General features: G+C 38.2%; 1 protein-coding gene across 2 annotated transcripts; it reads right to left on the bottom strand.

Annotated features, from left to right (window-relative positions):
* Positions 1-5483: 5483 nt before the first annotated feature.
* Positions 5484-18832, bottom strand: LOC121946333 (DEP domain-containing protein 1B-like). 2 transcript variants are annotated; one of them, XM_042490856.2, is made up of 11 exons: positions 18652-18832; positions 15765-16030; positions 15542-15686; positions 14575-14702; positions 13837-13967; positions 13699-13746; positions 13166-13306; positions 12862-13028; positions 11057-11233; positions 8866-9048; positions 5484-8617 (listed from the first exon to the last, which is right to left on the bottom strand). In XM_042490856.2, exons 1-11 carry the CDS (start codon positions 18697-18699, stop codon positions 8453-8455), a joined length of 1599 nt encoding a protein of 532 aa, XP_042346790.2. In that variant the 5' UTR covers positions 18700-18832; the 3' UTR covers positions 5484-8452. The 2 variants fall into 2 exon arrangements, with proteins under 2 accessions (XP_042346790.2, XP_042346789.2); XM_042490855.2 differs by lacking the exon at positions 18652-18832 and having other exon boundaries at positions 15765-18621.
* Between the last annotated feature and the right edge of the window lie 5771 nt (positions 18833-24603).

The following is a 24603-nucleotide window of genomic DNA, read 5'->3' as shown; positions in this document are numbered from 1 at the left end:
GAGCTGACACTGGCCATCAGGTTCAGTGTTCAAGGTCCTTTTCGAATGAGCCTGAATAAATCAAGCAGACATCAGTGCTATTTATATTATACTTATTTTATAACAATTTCTTCTCTACCATTCAAGATTCCTTGATATTCGATGCAGCTGCAGCAACAGAAGAACTATGGCTCTTTTCAATGTGAAAGTAATCTTATTCTTGCCTTAAAAGCAGACTAACACTTATGCAACAAAAACTGCCAAGTCTATGAGAAATTACTTAGAGTCATCTTGAGATTAATGATTTAGATTTTAAATTCAAACTACATAGAGATAATAATGCATAACAGCCCTTTCATTAAAAACCAATAAACTGCTTCTGCTTTTGTTAGAAGAAATACAGTCAGGAAGAAGACATGAGCAACACTTCATCTTATTTCATTTCATGGGTTTTTTTTGGCCATCTCTTACATAATGCTCCATTATTTCTTTCTCAATAAGAAAGGACATTTTACTGCTAATCTTACAATCACACTTTGAGATCAGCACAAAAGCTTATTGCTACTCATCCTGTTTTTTATACCACAAAAGGATTAGAGACAAAAAGCACTCTTGCTCTTTGCAGCAGAAAAAACTCGACCCAAAACGGTGATTAAGACTAAAAGATACATCACTCACTCACTTATTCAGTCACTCACTTACTCATTCACTCACTCACTCACAAACAAACTAACAAAAATGGTGCTCACTCTACCCACGTAGAGACCGCACAGCCTAAATTTCCTCTAAATTTGCAATTATTCACTTTGATGGAGCGAGAATGGGCGTAGGTTCCACTTCACGGAGCAGAGGTGCAAAGATAAATTATTAAAATAGACAGCCAGATTAAAAAGGTCACCCATTACTAAACGTGTGTATTGATGCATTTTTTCACCATAACACGTACAAGTTACCATTATTTCTCAGAAACTTTCTCTCTTCTAATTTGTTTAATTTTTGACTGTTTTGCCAGTCTCATTAGCTCCTACAGTGTGCTGTCTGTTAAATAAAAGGCAAGTTTTATTGGGCATGGGCAACAATGCACTTAATACAAAACTGTTTTTATGTCTGTGATACTATGTCATTTTATCCATCAGTCAGAGAAAGTCTTCTAACTTTCTGAGAGAGACAAGAATAGCCCACTGTGACAGTATGGAATCATGGGCCAATCTGCTCCTGCTCTGTCTAGTGAATTTATTGTAATACCCTCACAGCACTTTGGGTGATACAATCTTAAGAGCTTGACAATACTGAATTGTGAAGTGTTTGAGTTTTTGTAGAACAGCATGGCCGCGGCGAGTCATTAAATTTCCATGTTTCACAGCGCAACAGGAAGTGATTTGTAACTTGAGTGTACCTCATCAAAATCTGCCTCAAACTTCCCATTTAGTAACTACCTCTATTCCATGTAGTCAGATCTTTTAAAAATGTTACATTTGATTCGAGTCCCAGCCTGAGGACACCTAGGATACATTTTGATTTGTGGTCAGTGTGTCATCATGTGTCAGGAAGCTGATGACTGTTATACCTTTTTAACATGGTAGTTAATGTCAGAACAAATGGTTTATTTTATTTGCTCATTGTTACCTGGTATGGATCTATGTAGCCTGTGTTGTTTTTGAGTGTTGTATGCACGGAATGGGCTGGGTTGAACTGCAAATAAACTGCCCTTTTTGAGGCCAATTAAGTTGCCTGAACTGAATTGAAGAAATTCCATGCTAACAGTAACATGGTGCATTCAGTCGCCGGTGAACATCATTCTGTGAATGTTTGTGCTCTCGTTATCAAGACTGATGCATGGTAAGTGGAGACATGGTTAGTGCACAGCATGTGTAAATCAGAATCAATTAAGGTCAATTTCATTTTATTTCTTTTAGATTAATTTGGATAAATTCATGTGTCTGCTGCTGGCAAAAACCAACTACAGTCAAAGAGCAACTGTCAAGTTAATTTTGCAGCAGTAATGTGGGACAATGTTACACAAAAAGCAGGATTTTATTTGTCCCTGTGTTGCATTGAATGACGGTCCTGTGGCTTGGTTACCTATTTGATGTTTTGTGTTTGGTTAATGCAGCAGGTACCCTCGGGGCTCGATCGCGGTAATCATTGTAGTTGGTAGCACCTGTGCTCAATACTCTCACACTATAAAACCCCACATTCTAGCTGAGACACTCTCCTCTCTCCCATGCAGTACTGTGTTGCTTCACCCATCCAACATCTCACACTACACGGTGCACTCACACCCTCAGCAATGACTTCACCCATAATCACTTCTCATTATTGTCATTCTCTTTATGTAAATAGATTACTTTTTTTGCATTCAGCCTGCATCTCCCTCTCTTTTGTCCTGCCTTCAGAGCCAGGTCGTGACAACTGCTGTCAGGTCCAGAGCAAAAACACCTTCCAGAGTGAAAAACCAATTACCACAGCTACATGTCTATTCCGAGAAAAGCATTAGGGAAACAGCATGGGCTTTCCCAACTGAAGAGCATGGGCTGACTCACTAACGAAAAATACCAAAATGTGATGTGGGAACATGTGACTTTGACTGCTTACAAGTGAAGAGGATCTATATGAAATGTGAGTGTTTTACTTAATTTCCTTTCCTCAGTGATGTGGAAAAACCTTATACTCAGTTTTCACTTGAAGAATAAAAGAACACACTTGATGAGCCTAATTTGTCCTTAATTGAATATGTAGGTTTGTTACACTATAAATCTAGACACACAAGACTTTGGCACAGCGTGTACATGCCCATGCATGGTTGTCATACAGACTTACTTATAATCATGCTACCTTGGAGGAAGCAAAACAATGTTGTGTCCCTCTTGGACCAGACTCTTTACCACGGGACTTGGGACCATCTCCAAGGTCCTCTTATCTTAACCTCCAGACACCCAAAGCAAAGCCTCTGAGTATAAAAGCTGCCAATGGTGAGGGGCTTTGAAAGGCCTCTTAGGTTAATTACCATGAAAGCACTTTTTTTTTTTCTGCAAAGCTCACGAATCAAGACTAAATGTCCTTTTGGGAATCTGAATCCTTGAAGTGTAAGCTGATTAAAACAAAGAAAACACACATGAATACTGAGGAAAAACAAATCACATACAGCAAGGACCAAAGTCAGGTTTTAACCTATCGGACCTGGAACTAGTACCAACAGGCACTGCAAGAGAAAATAGTGAAAAAAAAAAAAAAATCAGTTGTTGAGTGCTAATAACAGTAATTAGGAAACTGAACTTTTAAAATGGATGTTAGCAACGCAGTTTTTTTAAAAAAAGTTTTCTTTATGTTTCCCCTTTGACTGCCAATTTGTCTTAATTTGCATATGAGAGCCTGTCAGCAGCACTTAAAGATCAGACTTGTTGTATGACCCTGAGTGGAGTTTAAAGCTGTATATTATGCCCATCTATACAATCTTGATGGATGAAAGCAAATCAGCTGCTTTGTATTCAGATCTGGTTTTGCCCTCAAGGCTACGAGTGCTAAAGAGGTCCCTGATGATGGAGTTAATTTCCCTCCTTCACTCTACTGCTGAGACATCAGCTCAGCCCAGTCACTCTGAATGGAACACCTACTGTACGATCTGCAGACTGGAATATTAATGCACTGATAATACCTGAAGCATAATGACTACACATCTTCACGCCACCGTTCATTAGAGTAATGGGATCATTTCGCACATTTTTTCACATTACCACATCATTAAAACAGATGACAACTTCGAGAACGTCATTGGCCCTCTACTAACAAAGTCCTTCTTATCTGAGATCTGCAATCATTAGAGGATGACGACATTATCAGTGTAGCTTTTTAACAAGCGTGGTTCTATAACAGCACCAGATTTCATGTTTGAGTTTGGCTAGAAGGTCACTGACTGGTCTCCATATCCTCGATGCCTTTTGGATGCTCCAGTTAATGTATTTGTCTGCATTGCTGTAGATGCAAACAATATCATATGTAATCTCATTAGAATCTGTAGGGGAAGGGAGATGGATTGGCAAGCATAAAGAGCTTCATGTTCATTAGTCTGCATATGGTGCACCTTCCGCATCAGAATTATGTTTTAAATGCACATCGCAGAATCCAACAGTACGTTTTAACTGTGATTTCCTGGACCTTTCCCAGTTGCCCACACACATATGGTTACAGCACACAAGGTGCAGCCTCTGGCCACATATTGCTCCCTGTACCAAGAACAAGTTTTATGTTTTATGTACTAGAAAACAACGTGAAAGTCTCTTTACTTTATTTAACGCATCTAATAAAAAAAGCGCGACTGACATCAAGACTAGGGAATCAAGAGTGCTGAAATACCAACTCATTCCTGAGTTTTAGGGCTCCTTCCTGCACTACTTTTTACACAATCACTGTCATTATACACGTATAATAAACTTGAAACTAACTAAGCTTCGTAGCCTGCGTAGACAGCTGTATTTATTCAAATAGAAATGCTTCCTGCACAAACCATTAGTCTCATTTCATACTTCATACTTTTACACTTTGACACACAAAACAACCAACTTCTCCCACTCCAAAAGGAAGTATCAAAAAAATACATGGTGACAACAATCAAACAACATATGCCAATGGCACTACAGACAATTTCACAACAACTGACTAATTTTTCAAAGGGCATGAACTTCTGCCACCAAAGGATCTTTTAAGTGTTTAGTATGTGGGATGTTTTCTTGTGAAATCATGCATGAATCAGCTGCTGAACATCTCCCTGTTACTCTGGCAGCCTGGGGATTTATATAATCTGTCATGGCATATGATTACCATCAGTTAAAAGCTTTTCGTGTGTGCACACAGTGAGGAAAAAGAGAAGGTGGAAGAGGGCAAACAATTTAAATTGAGGCTGTGTCATTTTCTAGTACTTGTCTGTGGAAAATGCAAATCAATATTGCTTAATAATAAGCAAGGATAATAAGGGGAAAAAAAATCGATTAAATGTTGTATGAAAAGCAATATCCAGGATCCTTTGTGCATTTTCTTACTTAATATGATGATTTAGTATGCTGTAGATGTAATATTAAACCACTGAAACTGCCATTCCATCTAGGAGAAAGCACTGGAAGTATCAATGATGGGATGATAACCGATTAAACATTTTTAAACTGTTAAATAAGTATGGTTTTAAAAGTAAAGTGTAAGTGTAGAAGTAACTTTTTAAACTCAGCCTCTTGTAAACATACTGACAGCAGAGTGTGCTTGAACCAAAAACAGGAATCAGACAAAAATCACCAACACAAAACTGCGTCTATGTTTGTTATGTTTTTGCAGTGTTATTACTGTTCTACGGGAGGTGATGGCACACAGGAAATTGCACCAAATTCAGTTACCAACCCCGCGGAAGGATGCATTTTTCTTATGCATTCACATTGGGTTACATCAAAACAATGTTCTCCTCTGTATCCTACATAACTACCTACAACCCCTAAGAGGAAGGACACCAAAAAGTTACATTTGCCAGTAAGGATGTTTATAGTAAAATCAGCAACAACTTATATCCTGTTGAATTTTTCCAGCATACAGCAGCAATTCAAGTGTAACAGTTTTTCCAGCATTATTACATAAATGTTCAAGAACATTTATGGAAATTCATATAGAATTATCAGCACTTAATCATTATAAAAAAAAACAGAAGCTGTTTTAAGTCTCAAATTAAGTAAAAAGCAACCTGATTGACACGACAGAAGAGAAAGTGATAGAAAATGACGAAACACATTGAAAACAGATAAAAAAAGAGTATCTGAGACATTGACATATGTAACAATCACACGGTTCTTATATACAGAATAAAAACAAGAAAAACATGAAATGAGCTGTTTTAAGAGTGGATACAGCAAGAGTGTTGTTTTTGTGGTTACAAATGCAATTTTCAGCCAAAGCTTTTCATTTATGTAACACGTCACATAAGCTCCTTTTTTTTAGGAAACGCTTGATATGTTCATTGACATCAAGTAACCATTTTTGCTGACAGAGACAAACAGATATTTGAGATTAAGCTCTGTGTTGCCTAAATACATTAAAAAGTATTCATAAAACTGAAATGCATCTTTGCACTGAAAGAGTCCAGCTAATGAAATCATACAATCCCTTTGGAAGCTAATTAGTACCAATAATACAAAACTATTTATCAATAGAAATGTTTTAAGAGTAGATGCACTTTGATCATTACATTTTCACAACCTATACTGTTAACATCTAGTAACCTATTAATACTTTTGAAATGCATCGCATTTAATTCAGTTACAGGCAATGTCGACCTGTTGCCATCCCTGATTATTTGATCTGTCTAACATACATCATCTTAGTGGAAATAAGTACCAATACACATTTATTGAACAACTATTCAGAGTTCATTTTAAGAAACATCTGTGGTTCTTTAGTGTTAGTGCATCATCCTTTACTTTGTTCAAGTTTTCTAGCAGTACAGTAAAACTTATTTGTTAAAAGGGCCAGTTCAGCAATATGGTTTGTACTTTGAAAAATAGTTGCCAGTGTTTTGCAACTAGACCAAGCTACCTGGGGCCTCATGTACAAAGGGTGCGTACGCACAAAAACGTGGCGTACGCTCTTTCTCACAGCAAAGTTCAGATGTATCAAGAGTGAAATGACCGTGGAAATGTGCGGTGCCTCACGCCAACTTCATAGCTGGCGTACGCACGTTTCTACAGCCGTTGATACTTTGGCGACACTCAGAGGTGATCCTGGGAAACATAAAATAAACACGTGTAACCAATCCCTCCTCTGAATGATGACTTAATGATGTGCACATCAGAGACACATGAACAATTAACACCAGTGAACAATTAACACACACACACACAAACATACGTGTCTCCAATTACATGAGTGGATATAAAAGCGTGCGCAAAGTGGTGCAAAAAGTACCGCTGAAAACAATGGCAGCTTTAGCAGCATTAGAGGACATTGCAAATGGTGCAATTAGAAGAGAGCGTGTGTTTCGAGACAGAGACGATGTACTGGCACACGATGACGACTGGCTCATCAGCCGCTTTAGGTTCCCGAGAGCAATCCTCGTGGAACTGTGCGCAGAGCTGCGGCCGGCCTTGGAGCGCAACACAGCCAGGAGCCATGCGCTGCCTGTGCCCATTCAGGTGCTGACCACACTGGGGTTCCTGGCAACCGGGGCATTCCAGAGGGAGCTGGCCGACCGATCGGGACTGTGCCAGTCGACCCTCAGCCGAGCCATGCCAGCCGTATGGGACGGAATTATCCGCATGTCAGCCAGATATATCAAATTCCCATACCATGCAGCTGAACAGGTCAACATTAAAGCGCAATTTGCAGCGAGAGCCGTTTTCCTAATGTAATCGGAGCTATCGACTGCACACACATTGCTATAAAAGCGCCGTCACATGATGAATTTGTATACGTGAACAGGAAACACTTTCATTCCATCAATGTACAGATCATATGTGATGCGCAAATGCAGTTAACCAACATTGTGGCGAGGTGGCCTGGTTCAACGCACGATTCACGCATTCTGAGTAACAGCATGGTTGGGAACAGACTACAAGCTGGCACTGTGCGCGATGGGTGGCTTCTTGGTAAATAAATTTGTCGTGTAATTGTCCTAATATTAGTCCCTGTGATGCGCATTGAGCATGTGCGCCCCCAAATCATATCCCGTCTTCACCGCATCATTACAGCGGTTAGAGTTAGTGACTTGCTGTGTTTTGCTGGTTAAACTACAGTTTCAGATCTTTCTAACAAGCCCCTATTTGTCACTGTGCGCAACGTACTCATGTTAATAACCCCGTGCGTAAAGTGTGCGTAAAGACTTATCTGCCTCACCTTCTCCCCAGCGCACTTCTGCACTAATTTGCAACAATAGTGTGTGATCCGTGTAAGTGTATAAACTTAATGAATGGAAGCTTAAAATCCCGTCTTACTCATTTTTTGTTTCTTATTTTCTGATCGTGCAGAGAGGGGAATCTCAGGTGCAGGGCTTATTTAAATATGATTTGCGTATTTAAATGGGGGCGTGGACAGGGAGTGGTCGGGTACTCCAACATGTGCGCTCAATTCCGCGCTGATTGGGATGTACAAAGGGAATGTGCTTGGATTCATGCGTGCGCCCAGATTCATGCATCAGGATTTTTTTGTGCATACAACGTTTTCTGGATTTGAGCGTACGCCATGTTTCAGTAGGAAATCCATGCAAGTCTTTGTACATGAGGCCCCTGGTTAGTGTGAGCCAGTGGGGATGTCCTTATGTTTATATTTGTGTGAACTGACCCCTGGTATTATTAACTTAGTTTAACAGTGCTATAAACTAATTGTTGTGATTTACCCGTGTCCCGTGACCAAAACTTTGGTCGGAGCACCATTACAGCAACTTTGCTCTTGTTCTCATGATTCTGAGGTTGAATTGAGTGTCCAGCTGAAGTGTGGATGTGTCAGATCATGCCCTAAAACTCCAGCTCCTCTGAAAGGGCTGGAAGGGTTTCTTGAGGTTGAAAAACATGAGATGAGGTTTGAGTCGTGGTGTTTTCTCAGGCACTACAGCAGCTTTGCTTTCCTCAGTGGGAAATCGATTGTGGTAAACTTCTGGGTATGACCTCTGGAACTGAAAAGGGGAGGATATGCATTATTACTGTAAAACAAAGACATGCCCTTGGGTGATCACAGCTCTTTACTCACTGAAAAACACTAATACAAGCCATTGAGCATACAAGAACAAACATAAATGGCTCACATGTCAGTTTTTCAACATATTGCTCAAGAGCAGTCTAATTTTGCTGCATTTTTCCATCATGACTTCAAAGAGACACCACGTCCTCCATGATTACGTTTTATGACATGAAAATACCATACCTGTTTAAGCCTTTTCCTCTTGTCCTTAGCAGGGAGTTCTTTGTCTGCGATCAGGCCTTCCAGCAGCGCATGCAAGGGGGTCTGGGTTCCTATAACCTTCTGCTCCTCAGACTCCACCCTGCTGATCTGTTTACAAAAAGCTGGTGATGCGCTGAAGTCTGTATCTGAACCTGCATATTTGATCTGATGCAAGACACAAAATGTTTTAATGTTTTAATGCATATATTTAATGAGAAGCTGCTGTGATCCGATCTAAGATATTCTGGATATTTGCTCTCCTGCTTTTGTTCTATGAATAAATAAAGCAATAAAGTAAAGTACATTTGTAATTTCTTCTGTAATTTACAGCCGGATCATCAATAAATAAGGCAAAATATGCAGAGCATACACAAAATATACAGCCAGTGACCTAAAGCTTTTGACTTTCCTTGCTTAAAGTATATATGTCAGTGACATTAACTTTAAGTTGTCAGCTGTTTTACATTTTTGCAGGTTCATTTTTAATGAACTACCTACACTCTCAGTCATTGTAATGCAACACAACAGTTGGTGGCTGGTTATGCCTGCATGCTCCACAGAACAATTTAATGTGGATAATTAATATGACTAGTGAACAGGAATAAGACGTGCAGCTTGATTACAGTTTCAAAATGTCATTAACAGCATTCAGTTAAGATGAAATCATGTTTTGAGTTATTTTCACAGCGTGGGTTGTACAAGCTCATGCATCCACTATTGGACTAACATCACAAATCAATAAGGCCTTCATTTGTAGGCCAAAACAATGTTTTTGTCAATACAATTTGTGTCCTACATTTTCTGATGTGCTTGAGAAAGCATATGCACACATCAATATGAGCCAACTGTTCACAGAAGAATAAAATAAATTGCATGAAGGCGATCCAGAGGGCAGGCACAAAATCGTAGAAAAAACTGTCTCTAGGCCAGAGCCTGTTCTGATGCTGCGACATCTTAAAACAAGGACTCTCCTTGTTCACAGATTAGCATGAGATGTTTTTTCTATCCTGCACTTGGCTGTTCCTGTGGGATTTCCAACTGTTACCACCTCTCTTGGGTAAATGTGCAATCCCGCACCTGCCTGCTCCTGTAGTGATACTGATCACTCCAGTCCACAATGCTTGCCACTGAAAATCTGGATACCATATGCTGTATGGAGAATAAACTAGGAGGCTATTTGTTCATTCAAATAAATGCTACTACAGTGTTACATCATAAAAATAGGTTTATTTTGAAGCATTTGGGGACTAAAAGTGATTAAAAACCTTATTTCTGATATTTCATAGTGATACCCATTGCGACAAATATAACCCAAATACAGGAACACCAGGCTTCAGTGCAGCAGTGAAAGTATTATATTCATTATCAGATTTGAATAAGCAATACCGCTTTCATCTGAAGGGATAGTAGTTTTCCTCTTACCTGTAGTGCACAGTGTTGGAGATATCGGCTGTAGAGATGTCTGCTTGGTCTCCAAAATAAAGGAACTAGATGGCACTCAGTGCCAAAAAATATACATTCGAAAAACTCAAAAGCAATGTCTCTTTCCAGATATCATGACTGGGTTCTTCAACAAAATCCACAGGCTTTGTTGTGAGCAGTTTCATGACAGAGCTATTTTACTTCTTTTGAACCAAACCAGCCAACCGTATCACCGAGCAAAAAGAAGCTTGCATCTTTTCGTGGAAGAGAGGCTAATGTTCATGGCAGCGCCATATGTAAACATGAATGGCATCCTCCTTGGCTGAGCTGTCAGATCAACTCATATTTCTCATGCTGAATTTAATTTCATACCATAATAATCCTGACATAATGCTGCTGACCTGCGACTCTTGCCTCCATTCCTACTGAAGCTCTCTGTCACAGAACTCAGTTTACTACAGAAGCAGACCAATGAATTAATTTTGCCAGATGAGACACTAAAACAACAAGAAAACACTTTTTCAGGTTCATTGCCTCAAGCTACTGTGACAAATGTTTACCACTCACATCAACACAGAAATCTATGTAAAATCCTTCCTTTAGTTGTCTTTTATTAATATCTAATTTTACCCATAACTGTACCACTTCAGACTTTGGTGTTTGGCACGATGATTGAACCAACTGACTTTAACTGACCTGGTACAGATGGACTCACTCATAAATAAAATGTAAATGCAGACAGTGTACTGACCTGGACTCTTTTGAGGTGGGACAGATGCTCATCAACCTGGCAGCGCAGCTTGGAAGGAACTTGGAAAATGGTGTTGTAGTGCTCCATCATGAAGGTCACCAGTTTGGTGGCAAAAAGCTCATCCAAATCCATCTCATCCACTGAGCCCAGAACGCAGTGTGAGAACATCTGCACCATCTAGACAGAGGCCACAACAGGAGAGGAATTAGAGTCTAATCATAGTACACAAATATTGATGTTAAACACAATATGATGAAAACCTGTTGAATAAATCAGCAGTTACAGCCCCGGACCAAACACCACCTTTGTGATGCTTCAGTATTTGAATTTTGTATGCATGCAGTGTTACAGGTCAGGCTTTTTGGGCCTTTAAGTATTATCTAGACAGCACAGCAAAATGCATTCTTTATATAGTCTTAGTTGCAAATAATACATCATGTTAAGATGTGCCTGTTCTAGAGGCTGTAAATAGACACTAGGTTCAGATCTCATGATTCTATATTTCTGGTGTACACAAGTAAAGTCTAATACAATTCAGCTGAAACACTATCTTAGTTGCAAAGTATACATTTCAATAATAAAAACTCAAAGTTCACTGACATTCTGTAGCTATTTCTGAGGCTTTCTGTAGTTTAACATTTTGTTCTTAAGCTAGGTATCTACATGTCTTAATTTGAATGCTTTTTAAGACCTTTTGGAGTTATATTTTAACCAAATTAAGAGAGATTGTAGGGCATTCTTTTCCATATACAAGCATTACAGGTAAGTATAAAGGTGAGCAGTATATATGTAGTCCCATGCAGAGGAAGGTTTAATGTAGAAATATGGTTGTTGGAGTGAGTTATGTTAATCTGTAATTTGCCAGGGGGTGAGTTCAAGTAAAAGGTAAAAATAGTATAGTATAAAAAGTTTTATCTTCAGTTGTAGGTTTAAAGATTTGTAACAAAAAATGTGTACAAAACGAAAATAAAAGGTGGATAAATGAAATTTGAGGAAAAAATATGTGGGAATAGAGACCTCAGAAATTCAAATTTAGGACTAATTGATGACTTTTATATTTATATAATTTAAGACATTGTGAGACTTTAAGGACCTGCAGACACCCTGTTTAGATTTTCTGTGACTTAACTTGGAGCCTTTTATGTTTATATAGTGAAAGAAGTGTTTTCATGAACAAATCTCACAGAACATCTTCCGTATTTAAGTGTTTAAAACAGGTATCGACATTGGCACTGAAGTACTTACGACATGATGGCACTCACAACTGTTAACAAGGACTTTCATTGAGATTCTATACAACTAAGAGTGTATAGGCGGAAGTAGAATGCCTAATGCAGTAGGTGTGAACACATTATCCATACTGATTAAAAGTCAAATGTCTTGCTACGTCTACCACATGTGCAGATTCAGACCACTTGGTATTCCAGTCCACATCTTTAAGAAGATAAGACTGTCTACCTCCCATCGACTTTTAATAGATATCAAAGATTCTGGACAAACAATATTCCTACAGCTTCTCTTTACCCCCAGGCCTGCATGTTTACTTTACTGCATCAGAGACATTCACTTTGCAAAATCCAATACCAAACATCAAATAAACTACAGCAAACATTATCGCTCTTACAAAATATTAAAAAAAGCTTTGTTAAGCAGCAGTATAAATTACAGGGATGTCACGTGTATTACATTGTTTGTTCATTACACTGTGTCCTTATATTATGCTGATTTGTTGGATTTTTCAACAATCCTAGTCTTACTTTAAGTACTACAAAGATACGTAGCAAATAACTGATAGGTGTGTTTACCAGTGTGCGGGTGGCAATGGTGTCATTGAGTGGAGGCAGGTGGGGATTCTGGCAGACACGGGCCATGAGCCGCAGTAAAAGCTGGAGGCGTCTTCGGTTGGGCGGCGGCAGCAAGAGACAGCTGACTTGAAGAGCCTCAGTGGCTACCTCCTGTTCTTGCAGGAGACCTGCAGAGATATGAAGAGAGATGAATTCTTCTCCTGAGGGCAAACATACAGGCTAGACAAAATGAACACCACCCACTGTTGTTATCCATGGTGGTGTACAAATAATGTATAGGGGATCCACATTGTGAAGCACTCACTGAGAATGTTGACAAAGACTTCATACAGATGGAAAGTCAACAGTGGTTCTTTGAGTCTCCCAAAGTAATCTGCTACTGTTTTCAGAACATCCCTCTCGAAACCCGGGTACACTGGCTGTTTGCTTTCGTTGCCATTAGGCCCTGAGACAGACGACAGATGCAGCTTTAAGTGCTTCACACAAGAAAGAATTAGAAATATACACTTTACCTCAGTTCATGTTTAAAACGTGGACATAAACATGCTAAATGGTACTTAAAATTTTATGGTATATGTGCACACTCACAAGCATTACATTTATTACAAAAAGTTAAATGAGATATCAGACATCTGGAAAATATGGCACCCACTCTTTCAAAATGATCATTACCAAAACTAATTATAGTGTAACTTCAGCGCACAGACTGCAAGCTTCATCAATCTTTTTATTTTACATGTGTCTTTCAGGTACTTAGACCTGCTGCAGTCTCAGTCCAAAGCAGATGTGGATTTTTGTAACAGTAATATTTGGAGTGTGCATGAAATGTATACTTACAGTTGGCGAGGCACTTCATTGCTGACACCACCCAATATGGCATGTCCTCTGGAGATGCAGAAGGAAATAGGTGAGTCATTGTGTAAAAAATGCAACAAAACAATTTTTTCTTCTAATTGTGAATCAAAAGCATCTCACCGGCTTTGTTCTCCAGTACCACGATGCCCGTCTTATTAACGCTGAACACATTATGAACAATGTGCTTGCCGTTCACATGTGTTGGGTTTAAAATTCCATCCAGTGACTGTAGGCCCAACACTCTCTGTAAACTAAAACAACAGAGATGGCGTCAAATATCTAGAGCAGTGGTTGCCAAACTGGGTGCTGCATCACCCTGGAGTGCCTTAAGTCTTTTAAAAATGCAAAAAATAAAAAACATATGACAAAAGGACAACATTTACATGTTTTATGTTATTTTTCCAGACATCTGAAATCAGGAAAAAAAACAAGAAAACAGTTTGTTGTAGCTCTGCCGTAGATAAGGGCACAGCAATTCACAGTTCACGGTTGTCATAGTGACAAAACACTCTTTCCTGCTTGGGAGATTCTCCAAGGGATCAGCAGTCAGAATATGTGAATCTGAGTCATCTCAACACAATGACATTGAAAAGTTTTTAATCTATGATTCAATGTATAGAATTTTGCTGCTTGTAGACAAAGGACATGCATCACTGTCTGTATTGCAAATATGTGGGATTTGGCTTTCTCTGTGTAGAGAAAGAAAGCTCCTGTCAGTCAACATAATGTCCAGCCAAGAAAAAAAATTTTTTTGAAGAGGTGCCATGGTCAACAAAAAGTCTGGGAAACAATGAACTAAAAGAAACAAACAGCATAAACAGCTGAACTGTTAATAAGTTATGTAAAAGGGTTACATACTGAGCAAGTGTCATTGATTTCCAGATGTGGTCCACTTGCTTTGGAGTTATCTCCTTCCTTCTTATGAGTTTGCATTCATGCACATCCCCAATAGCGACACTATGTCTTTTATTCCACAAATCTGAGGTCTGAAAAGGAAGCAAGACAAAAATGACAAGGTTCCTGCTGACTTAGACTGAGTGTCGAGTGACATAGTAAACCCTGCGTAATAACAGTCCAGTAAAACAGGCTTTTAATGCATTTAAATAGAATATTATGTAAAAAATCTTACCTTGATGTAAAACAAATAGGGAGTAGTTGTTGACATAGTAAAGATGTGTTTATATAGATTCTATGGTAATCTTCAGCTTGTTTTTTGTATGGTTGTTGTATGGTAATGTATAAAACTGTAGGTGTATTGAAGCATTTCTATAGTTTTTGTTCCTCCATTTATCGCTGTTGTCAGGCGCAAACCTCCTGTCTCCAGAGTGCTGTTTTTCAGGAATTAGAAAAAACGCGGTGTTTTTGATCTAACAGAGATAGAAGGTTTAGTCACAAGCTGTTTTAAATGCATTTAATTCGTTGAGAAATGGTTAAACCCACTGACAGACGTCGAGGGGGACCAATAGAATTAATTTATGAAAAAAAGAGAAAGACAAAACAGTCCAATTTGGAGATATGAGGTTTGCGCCCGACATGACAATATGTAAACGTGTTGGACAAAACATTAGGAATTCCCTTTAATATTATGGTGTTCAACAGCACACTGCCATTAAGATGTACCCCAGAATTAGGTTTAACAAGGAAACAACTACAGCAGCACACTGAGATTTTCTGTTGGGCTCTTGTATGGCATTGCATTACATCAAACTTTGCTTTTACTTTACAATGTACTGTACAATCCCTAAGTGCAGAATAATGTAAATGGCAGCCCACAGCTGAATGTAACTGAACAGTGTAGATAATTAAAATGATATCACTTTCTCACCATGACAGCAGACTTCGGGGGTGGAATGTTTTCCCGCTGAGGCAATTCTTCGTAGTCATCCCAGCGAATGAGTCTGGGAAGGTCACTGCTGTCTCTCAACAGAAGCTTTGTTGGAAAGGACTTGAGGGGAGACGAGGATGGGAACCTGGAGAGAGCAACAATGCCAGATTGCCAGTGGTGTATCAACTAACATGAGTAACACTATAGGGTGACAAAGTAGTACCTGTACAGATGGCCGTTGTCTTCAAAGTCTTCTGTGCCATGCCGTCCTTTGATGTCTTCAATGACATGGGCCTTGAGGAACTTCCTGAGCAGCTGCAGAGTCTGGTAGCGAGTGACCTCAGGCCCGAAGTTGGAATTGCGCCTCAGCAGCTCATGCAGATAATCCACAGCCTCGCTTCCTGTGAAACTGCAATCATAGTAGCGGAAGTGTGCCCAGTGCCTTCTGAGCGGCATGCCTCCCCGGAATAGTTTAATGGTTTCATTCCACTGCAGAAAATGGAGACATATGAGACAAAGGGAATAAATTTGTGGTGTGAAAAATGTGGGAGAAATTTTGTTGCTGGTAGTAAACTTAGTGAGCATTCCTTCACAATGTAGTCATGTTTTCAAAAATACTGATGTATATCTATTTTGAACATTTGTTATCGGTTTTTAATACTCATTTTCTGATAAACTGGCATCAGCTGCACTTTTCTAGCTCCCTATTATTGTTTATGTTTACAAGTCATTTTGCAGTTCTCTGCTACTGAAGAGGGGAAAGTCATCATTGTCATGTTATACCCTTGTTAGTTTTAAATTTTAATATAAGTTTTAAATTTTTTGCCCTCCATGTCAATTTTTCCTTGTGGTATCGCAAAAGGTTTCGAATATTGATATTTTTCAAGGTGTTGTATTGAAGTTAGAAATTTCAGTATTGCAACAACACTACAACCTAAGTATTATTAAATATGGCATGTAAATATTTTATTGAAGCTGCTACTCTTATAGAGCCCAGAGAGCAGCACTTTGTGTGTTCAACAAGCTTCTGTTTTATATGGTGAAAAAAACCCTGTTTGGACATTTTTCCTGTTATGGTCAAAAAGGGATACATACAACATGTGAGTGAAAACAGACAAATATATATAGCTCTATGGAAAAAAATACTGTACATGTTCTTCATTTCATAGACTTTATGTGTAAAGCAGCACCAAATATGTGCACGTAACCACTGTCACTGCTGTCACTCTAAATAGTGATTTAATCACACACAGGATCCAGACCACACTCATCTAGCCACCGAACAGAACATTATCTCCTCATAGTGTTTTGGATGGTGCAGAGGTCATTGATTATCAGATCAGAAACTATCCAGATGGGCAGGGAAAAAAAAATGATAGAAGTGGATAAAAGCAGAGAGCGGGAGAGAGAGAATTCAGCTAGTGGGTACACAATCCATTCAACCTAGGGGAGCTGCAATCCATATGAAGCAGATGTGGCCCACTCTGGCTGGTCTGAATCTCAAAAAGAGCTAGGCTAAACATGAGAGGGAAAATACAAAAAATATAAGACATGTAACGCGCAAGAATCTGGCCTTGAACCACTGGAAGAAGGGACAAGAATAGTCTCTCATTACAACAAGCCATTCCTAAGGTTCTGTCCTACAAAAAGAAAACTAGAGTAGAGAGGGTCTCTGCATGGCTCTCCACCTAAGAGGTCTTTTTGGGGGTTTTTTTGGATGAAAATTTATTTTGGAGTTAGATACAATGTATTTACAGGTGTCTACTTGTAACCTTTGTTTAAGAATACACTTATATAAACTGTATTTCAATACAAGATGGTACAAATGCAACACACAAAAGCTGAATAGGACAGACAGCAGACTAAAAGGACATACAGCCTACTGTAGCTGAATAAACTAGTCATAAACCAGTCAGGGAAAGGACAAAATAAAATAGCATATTCTTGTTTTTCAATTGCACTTGCAAACTCTGTAGCCCATTTTTCTTGATTTAGCACATGGCTTTTAAGAAGACATTGAGTATAAGGCCTTTTCTTCACATCTATGTCACAGTAAGAAAAGCACTGGTGCACATAATAAAATGATGACTGAATTCCATTTTCCTTTCAGGCTCTTGTTATTGTGCATGCAGAGGGCTCACTGGGACACTTGAGCACAAAGCAGCCAGCATTAGAATGATCAGTAACACCTGTGCCTTTGATAAAATGATATGTCAAAATGCCTGCAATCAAAAGGCTTACAGGGAACACTTAAATACCATGGGATGCTGAACTGAGTCACTTGCATTTCAAATGTACAGCCTAATATGCACATGCTGTTCTCTGATATTTCATGCATACACATTCAACATACATGATTTTGCGTTTTGCACTAATGTATACAATTTGGAGTTAAAAGTGGTGAAAGAGGCCAAGGCACAGCCAGTGAGCTAGGAACATGTACAAACAGCTGACAGTAACATCAAAAGTACTGTGCATGCGTTTACATGAAATTAAAAAATGAGCTGTTAGTGCCATGGTGCATTAGCATGGTTAACTCATTAGTAATACCTTGGATATGGTTCATACTTACGTGCTAGCAGTTACTCCCAAAAAAAACTTTGGAGGAATATTCTTGTAAATGAGATGATTATAATGTTAATAGCACTGCTGTATACTCCTAAAAGAGTCTCAACAAAACTAAATAAATAGCACGGTGTTTGTGAAAGAGACCTATATTTCCACAAAAGTTGCTTTTTTGACTCGTCTAATATACTCTTACTGCTGTTTGTGAGCCCTCCTTTTTGTTGCGAGGTCAGTATTTAAAAGACCTGAACTCCGTAACTGAGTAACTTATCGATAAACCAACGACTTGCGACCTAAGTTAGCGAGACAACAACTAATTAACGTTAACAGTATGACTAAGCTAAGTTTGAATTTGCGTTATCGTTTTAACCTCATCCCACTTGATGTATAAACATAAATTATCAACGTAATATACATTTACGGCGCTACCACTACACATTAAACAAACTTTATACATTAATAACTACACTTTCACGTTAGAAGTAGAGTGAAGCTTCACAACGTCACATTTGTTTTTGCCCTGCTAACGTTACCAACAGACTCACCAGCTTGGTAGCCCTGTACGGACCCGGTCCGATAACTTTACCGTCCATTCTGAAAGTGAAAACCCACTTCACTCCGATGAAAACATGGAGAAATTTAAATTTAATAAGCTTTTTAAAAGCTTTAGCGGCGGAGGAGAAAAGGTGAGCCGTGCCACAAGAGTATCTCAAGAGGAACGTTGCTGCCAACTTTGAATCTCTTACGTCACATCATTTGAACGACGTGATTAGACAGCAAGCAGGTCACGTGATCACGAGGAATGCAGCATGTATGAATGGACTTGTAGGACAATGCACATGTCAACATTCAACTGCTGCCTGCTGGAACAGAAAGTTAAATGTGTCATATACCTGACATAATAAAAATAACATACAGACATTAATAATAGCTTCGGTACTTGTTTAATATTTTAAGTGACACCGGGGGCGTTTCTAGGATTTAAGGACATTGGGGGTTCAGCCCGAATTTGTGTGAGGGGGGTCCAGGGGGATCGTCCCCTGGGAAATCTTTTTGATTAAATTGCTCTATCTTGATGCTTTTTAATACACTCTTGCACCCCATTTACCCTTTACTAAACCCCCCTTTTCATCTTTTCATTGCAAATAAGGCGTTGTTAGCATTAAGTAAAATTTTAAGTAACAATTTAATAGAGTTACACACACACACACAGGCCTATATATATATATATATATATATATATATATATATATATATATATATATATATAAAACCAGACTTTGGTCGGTCAAGCCTGCCTCATTTTGAACTTAAAGGTAGGATCAGTGAAAATGGCACAAGGCACTTATACAGTACAACTTTTATTTATCCAAGTCCCAGCCCTCCTCTTTATATGTTGACCTGAATAGAAAAGAAAGAAATGTATTATAGGTTAGACGGTGTGGAGGGACAGAACCCATTGCAGCTTTCTTGATAGACTAGGCAAACGGAAATAATTGCAGAGATGACCTTCTCCATATCAGTGAAGGAATTGTGTGATTAATAATTGAACCAGTTGATGATGCTCAACCCCGTTTAATCTGCTTTTCAAATTTTAAATTGGTATAAAACAAGAAAGACCTTGAGCACAAGAGGGTTTTTTTTTTTTTCTGTTTCTTTTGTTAAAGATAACTCAGTAAACATCTTCCAACACGGATCATGTTCTCACAAGGAAAACCATCTAACTTACAAAAATGAGGAAAAATCAAACAAACAGCTGTATGTGTTGATTTTTCTTTTTTATTGCATTGTAGAAATATAGTATACAATGTTAGTTATCTAGCTTCAACTGCCAACGACGCAGAAGTCATCACCATGGGTGTCACAGTGAAAGGAATATTCTGCATGGGTAACGAAGACTGATGGAGAGAATGTATTTGGAGGCGGAGAGCTTTTAAATCAGGGCACCCTAAACTGGATGCATACCCCTTCAAAGCCCATGTTTAATCTACAATGTGCAAGACTGTCATCTTCTATATATTGAATTTTGATAATGCTATGGCTCTACAGTGATGAAAGAAAATCAGAACTAATCCATCAGAGCTGCAGATATGCCATACACTCTCCCTAAAACCTTTTCTGTGATACCCACAGCAAATAGTGCCTATAGTGACACAGGCACACGTACAGTATTTTTATCTGACAGTCAACAGTAGGAGATATCTTTTCTCTAATTCTATGGGCGGAACTAATGGGGCTGCAAGAGATGCCTCATCAGTATATTCAAGTCAGAGCTGCTTTAACACTCGCATACTGAAATGAAGTAGGACAGGGACAGCGCTCTTTTAAATTTATGAGAAACACTACAACAGTGACCTTTGACTCCTTAAGACGTTTTCTGCTTTATAGAATAACTAGAATATCTTAAAGGCCGTCCTTAATAACTCAACCCCTATAAAATGGAATAGAATAGAATAGAATAGAATAGAATAGAAATACTTTAATTATCCCATTAGGGAAATTGTTTCCTTACAGCAGCAAATAAGAGAGTAGCAGCTGAATAATATATTTATTAAAAAGGCAAAAATAATGCAAATATATAAAGGAAGGCACTTAACATAGAATAAAATAGAATAAAACAAAATAAAATAACAATAATAATAATAATAAAGATATGTACAGTATGTACAGAGAACAAACAAACAAACACATACAAACAAACCCATACAAAAAGATTAAGAAGAGCAATCAAAAAGAAAAAAAATGTGCAAATAAATATAATTTAAAATATATTTGTTATATATGAAAAGGAGGTGTAGGTGTTGCTTGATTGTAGCTTAAATATGAGTAAATAAGACTTCAGGGTATGAGTGACAGCTAAAACACCAGTGTCAGGGATATTAAAAACTGTCTTGGTGGCCCTTCCTGGCTCAGAGTTTAGGAATAAATTTAGAACTACATAAGCCTAAGATTCAAGGTCCTGGTACAGCGACTTAAGCTGTCTGTGAAATATGGATGCCCAAATTACTGCTGAGCCTTCGGGAGGTGTCATGAGCCTAATCAATGAAATGTCTCAGATGACGGGTACCCACTTTGATAAACCCAGTGACAGCCCTGTCTTCCACATTTAAACCTGGTTGCATTTAATTGCTGAAATACATCTCCTTACCTTGCCTCACATCTCATCCTTGACTTTCCAGTGAAAGGTCATGGTGATAACAAGGAGAGAAGAAGAGGAAAAATACTGAAGGCTTCACTAACGAGATGGGGGATTAAGGTAGCAATTGGCAGAGGAAAAGAGGAAATGCCTGAGCAAGAAACGAAGGACACTGACAATATTCATGACCAGTAACTTTACAGCTAACATTTGTATGAGGGGCCAATGGTGGTAGTAAATGGGCTGAAAACTGGGCCTATATGGGATTGTCCAGGGGTTACATATTGGCTCCATGCCAATTTCCCACATGGATGGGTTTATCCAAGTATGCCCCATGCCCAAGCTGTAAAATTATATACAATTGCAAAAGATTATTTTAGAACCTCTGTCTATGATTTTTTTCTTTCATATTTTTTTGATTGTTTTTATTTCAAGGTGTGTTTGTTTTTAGTTTAGTGTATTTATTGGTATTATTTACTTCAACCGTTTTATCCTCTTGTTTCATCCTGTATAATAATAATAATAATAATAATAATAATAATAATAATAATAATAATAATAATAATAACAATAACAATAACAATAACAATAACAATAATAATAATAATAATAATATTTATACAGCACCTTTAAAAACAGAGTTTACAAATAAATAACAAAATGATTTGACAAACAAAGCAAAGCAGAAGCAAGAAGGGTTTCTTGCAAAGGCAACATAACTATAAGAGCCAAACAATAATCCTGAACCAAAGCCAGACAAAATTTCAAGTAGAATTAAACAAGGGAAACAAGGGAAACAATTACATAACAAAAAATAACACTAACAACCCACACCAATAAGAGTAAATCCAATTCAACGAATGTTATTAGTAAGCACAGAAATAAGAGTACTAATGGTAGAATTAAACATGACCGAGACAGAATAAAATAATAAATTAAGAGATAAATTAAAAGACAAACTCAAATAGATGAATTAAAGTAGATGTATGTTGTTTGTGGATGCCTTAAACTTAATCCTGCAAACCAAATCTACCTACAGGTACAAATAAAGTAACCTGAACCTGAGGCAGCGTTGGCATAACCCATGCTGGACCCACTTGGGCCCATTTTTCAGCTCATTTACCCACATAAAAATATTGACTAGGTCACACACTGCAAAATCATAATTTATGTGAACCAGGACAGGGTTATGTTATATGATGCTTATCGAATTTATAACACCTCAAGTGCACGTCACCAACTTTCAGGTTAGCTGCACTCTGTATTGGTACAATTAAACTTTGACAACTAATAACACCAAAAGCCTCATCTCCCTTGGAATTGTTATTATTCTACAGCAATTAATCAGAGTCTGTTTAATGTGGCTGTGTGTCAACTGTTAAACAGAATAAGATAAGATCCGAGTGAAAATACCAATCTAAAAAGTGACCAAGGTTAGATTTTACTTGGATTGGCAATTAAGTGTGGGCTATTTTTCATCTTAATTGCATTGATCCAAAAGTTACAAAAAAGTCACAATAAACTGAAAACATATTAGGGTTTGGAGAAAGAAAAATGTAATAGTTCAATCAAAAACATGTCAGAGGGAAAATTGTTTTTGCAGAAAATTACTGTACACTTGTTTGTTTGTTTGTTTTTTCTGAAAAATACTATATTCTTCAGGGTTCACCATATACAACCAAAGAGAGATGAGAGATTGAAGGTTCAGTAAGTAATACTGGAAAAAAGAGTTCATTGTTGAGTCTCATTCTTAGATTGTCAAATACAGACAACCTTGAGTTGGTACTAGGACTGAACCACCAACTCAAAGTGCCGGTATATTGTGACATGGGATTGAGACTAAACAGTCAATTCTTTTTCCAGAAATCACAGTCCCTCCAGGCACAATTTTTAGAGGTATAGATAGAGTGCAAGCAAAGAGATTTTTTATTATTTTTTTCATTTTATTAGCTAAATATTTTCTGAGATGTGTCTTCCGTCGCATATATGGCCTCAATCAAATGAAGACAACCAGGAAGAGAGATGAGCAGTGATGCAATGATCAGGAAAGTGAAGGTGAGAGGAAAGACAGCTTAACTGTGTTAATTGAACATGGGGACTTAATGGGGACAAATGATACTCTAACTATTGATGGTACACCTATTTATCCTATTGTCATGCTTGATTAAAGGGCAGACGTGAGGAGATATGAAGGCACAGTCACACCGCTTGTAACCATCTGAACAGTCATTAATATTGGCAGGTCATTTTATGTCCTTTCCTTAGGATACTGAATTTAATGAGGAGCCAAAAAGAGGAGAGTAAAGGATGATGCATTGTCCCAAACACAATGAAGCCCCAGTAATGATATAGATGGCTGGTGCTACCTGTTTGATGGTTCTTGGGAATGATAATGACATGATGTCCTTTAGCACAATTGTTAACAGGTTAGCATTCTCTTGACATCTGAGGGTAGCCATGAATACACACATTAGATTTTATCGGACATGAAAATCCCTTTGTCCAATACACACAAAAAACAATGTGCAGGGGCATTATATATTGGCACTGGAATTGTAATTTCAGCATCACAAAACTATTAAAAAAGGTTTGACATTTTGGATAATTTGCTTATTTGCTTTCATGCTGAAAAGATTGATATCAATATGATAAGTATGATGCTGTGTAGCTTGGCATATATAAGGCTTGCTTGGACAATTTCTTGCCTTGCAACATAATTGTGACATCAAGACTACAGAAAGCTCCTTGTCTTTAGCAACCTTTTATGTGATAAAACAAAAATAAAATAAAAATGTAATATTAAAATCTAAATGAACAGTCAAGATATTGCCAAGGTGCACTGCTTGCAAGATGTACAGCCTTGCATTTGGCAGGTAAATCTATTGATCTGTTGAGCAAAAGACATCCTTACTCCCAGGTCCAACACTTTCCAATGTGATTGTCAGCTTGATTGACAGAAGACCTGAGGGTGGCCATGAGAGAAAACCATGAGAGTTGTGTCTTTGTGGCACAGCAGGTGGCCTTCTTGTCCTAAGTGCTCTGGTGGGGAGAGATGACATGCACTGACTAGGAGGAGGCATGCCACGATAGCAGCAAGAGAACCATTTGACGTGAACACATAATGAAAAACAGTGCTGTGTTGCCCCCAAACAGCTGCTGCTCTGAGCTCCATGTGATGCTGAACCCCAAGGTCACAATATCCTTCTCCGTCTATTTGTAATCCTACAGATAGAGCTGAGGCTTCATTTTAAAGACCACATGTAGAGATTTGAAGAAAATACGGCTGTTTGATCTTCTCCTGTGTTGTGATAGCAATAACACTCTGGCTTTGTTTGAGGGAGACTTTTTGGACATGTAGTGC

The sequence above is a fragment of the Plectropomus leopardus genome, chromosome 11 (genome assembly GCF_026936395.1).
Source record: "Plectropomus leopardus strain MGB_pleo_1.0 chromosome 11, ASM2693639v1, whole genome shotgun sequence".
Classification (NCBI taxonomy): Eukaryota; Metazoa; Chordata; class Actinopteri; order Perciformes; family Serranidae; genus Plectropomus; species Plectropomus leopardus.
Note: the sequence above shows the minus strand (reverse complement) of the source record. Positions and strands in the feature narration are given on the sequence as shown.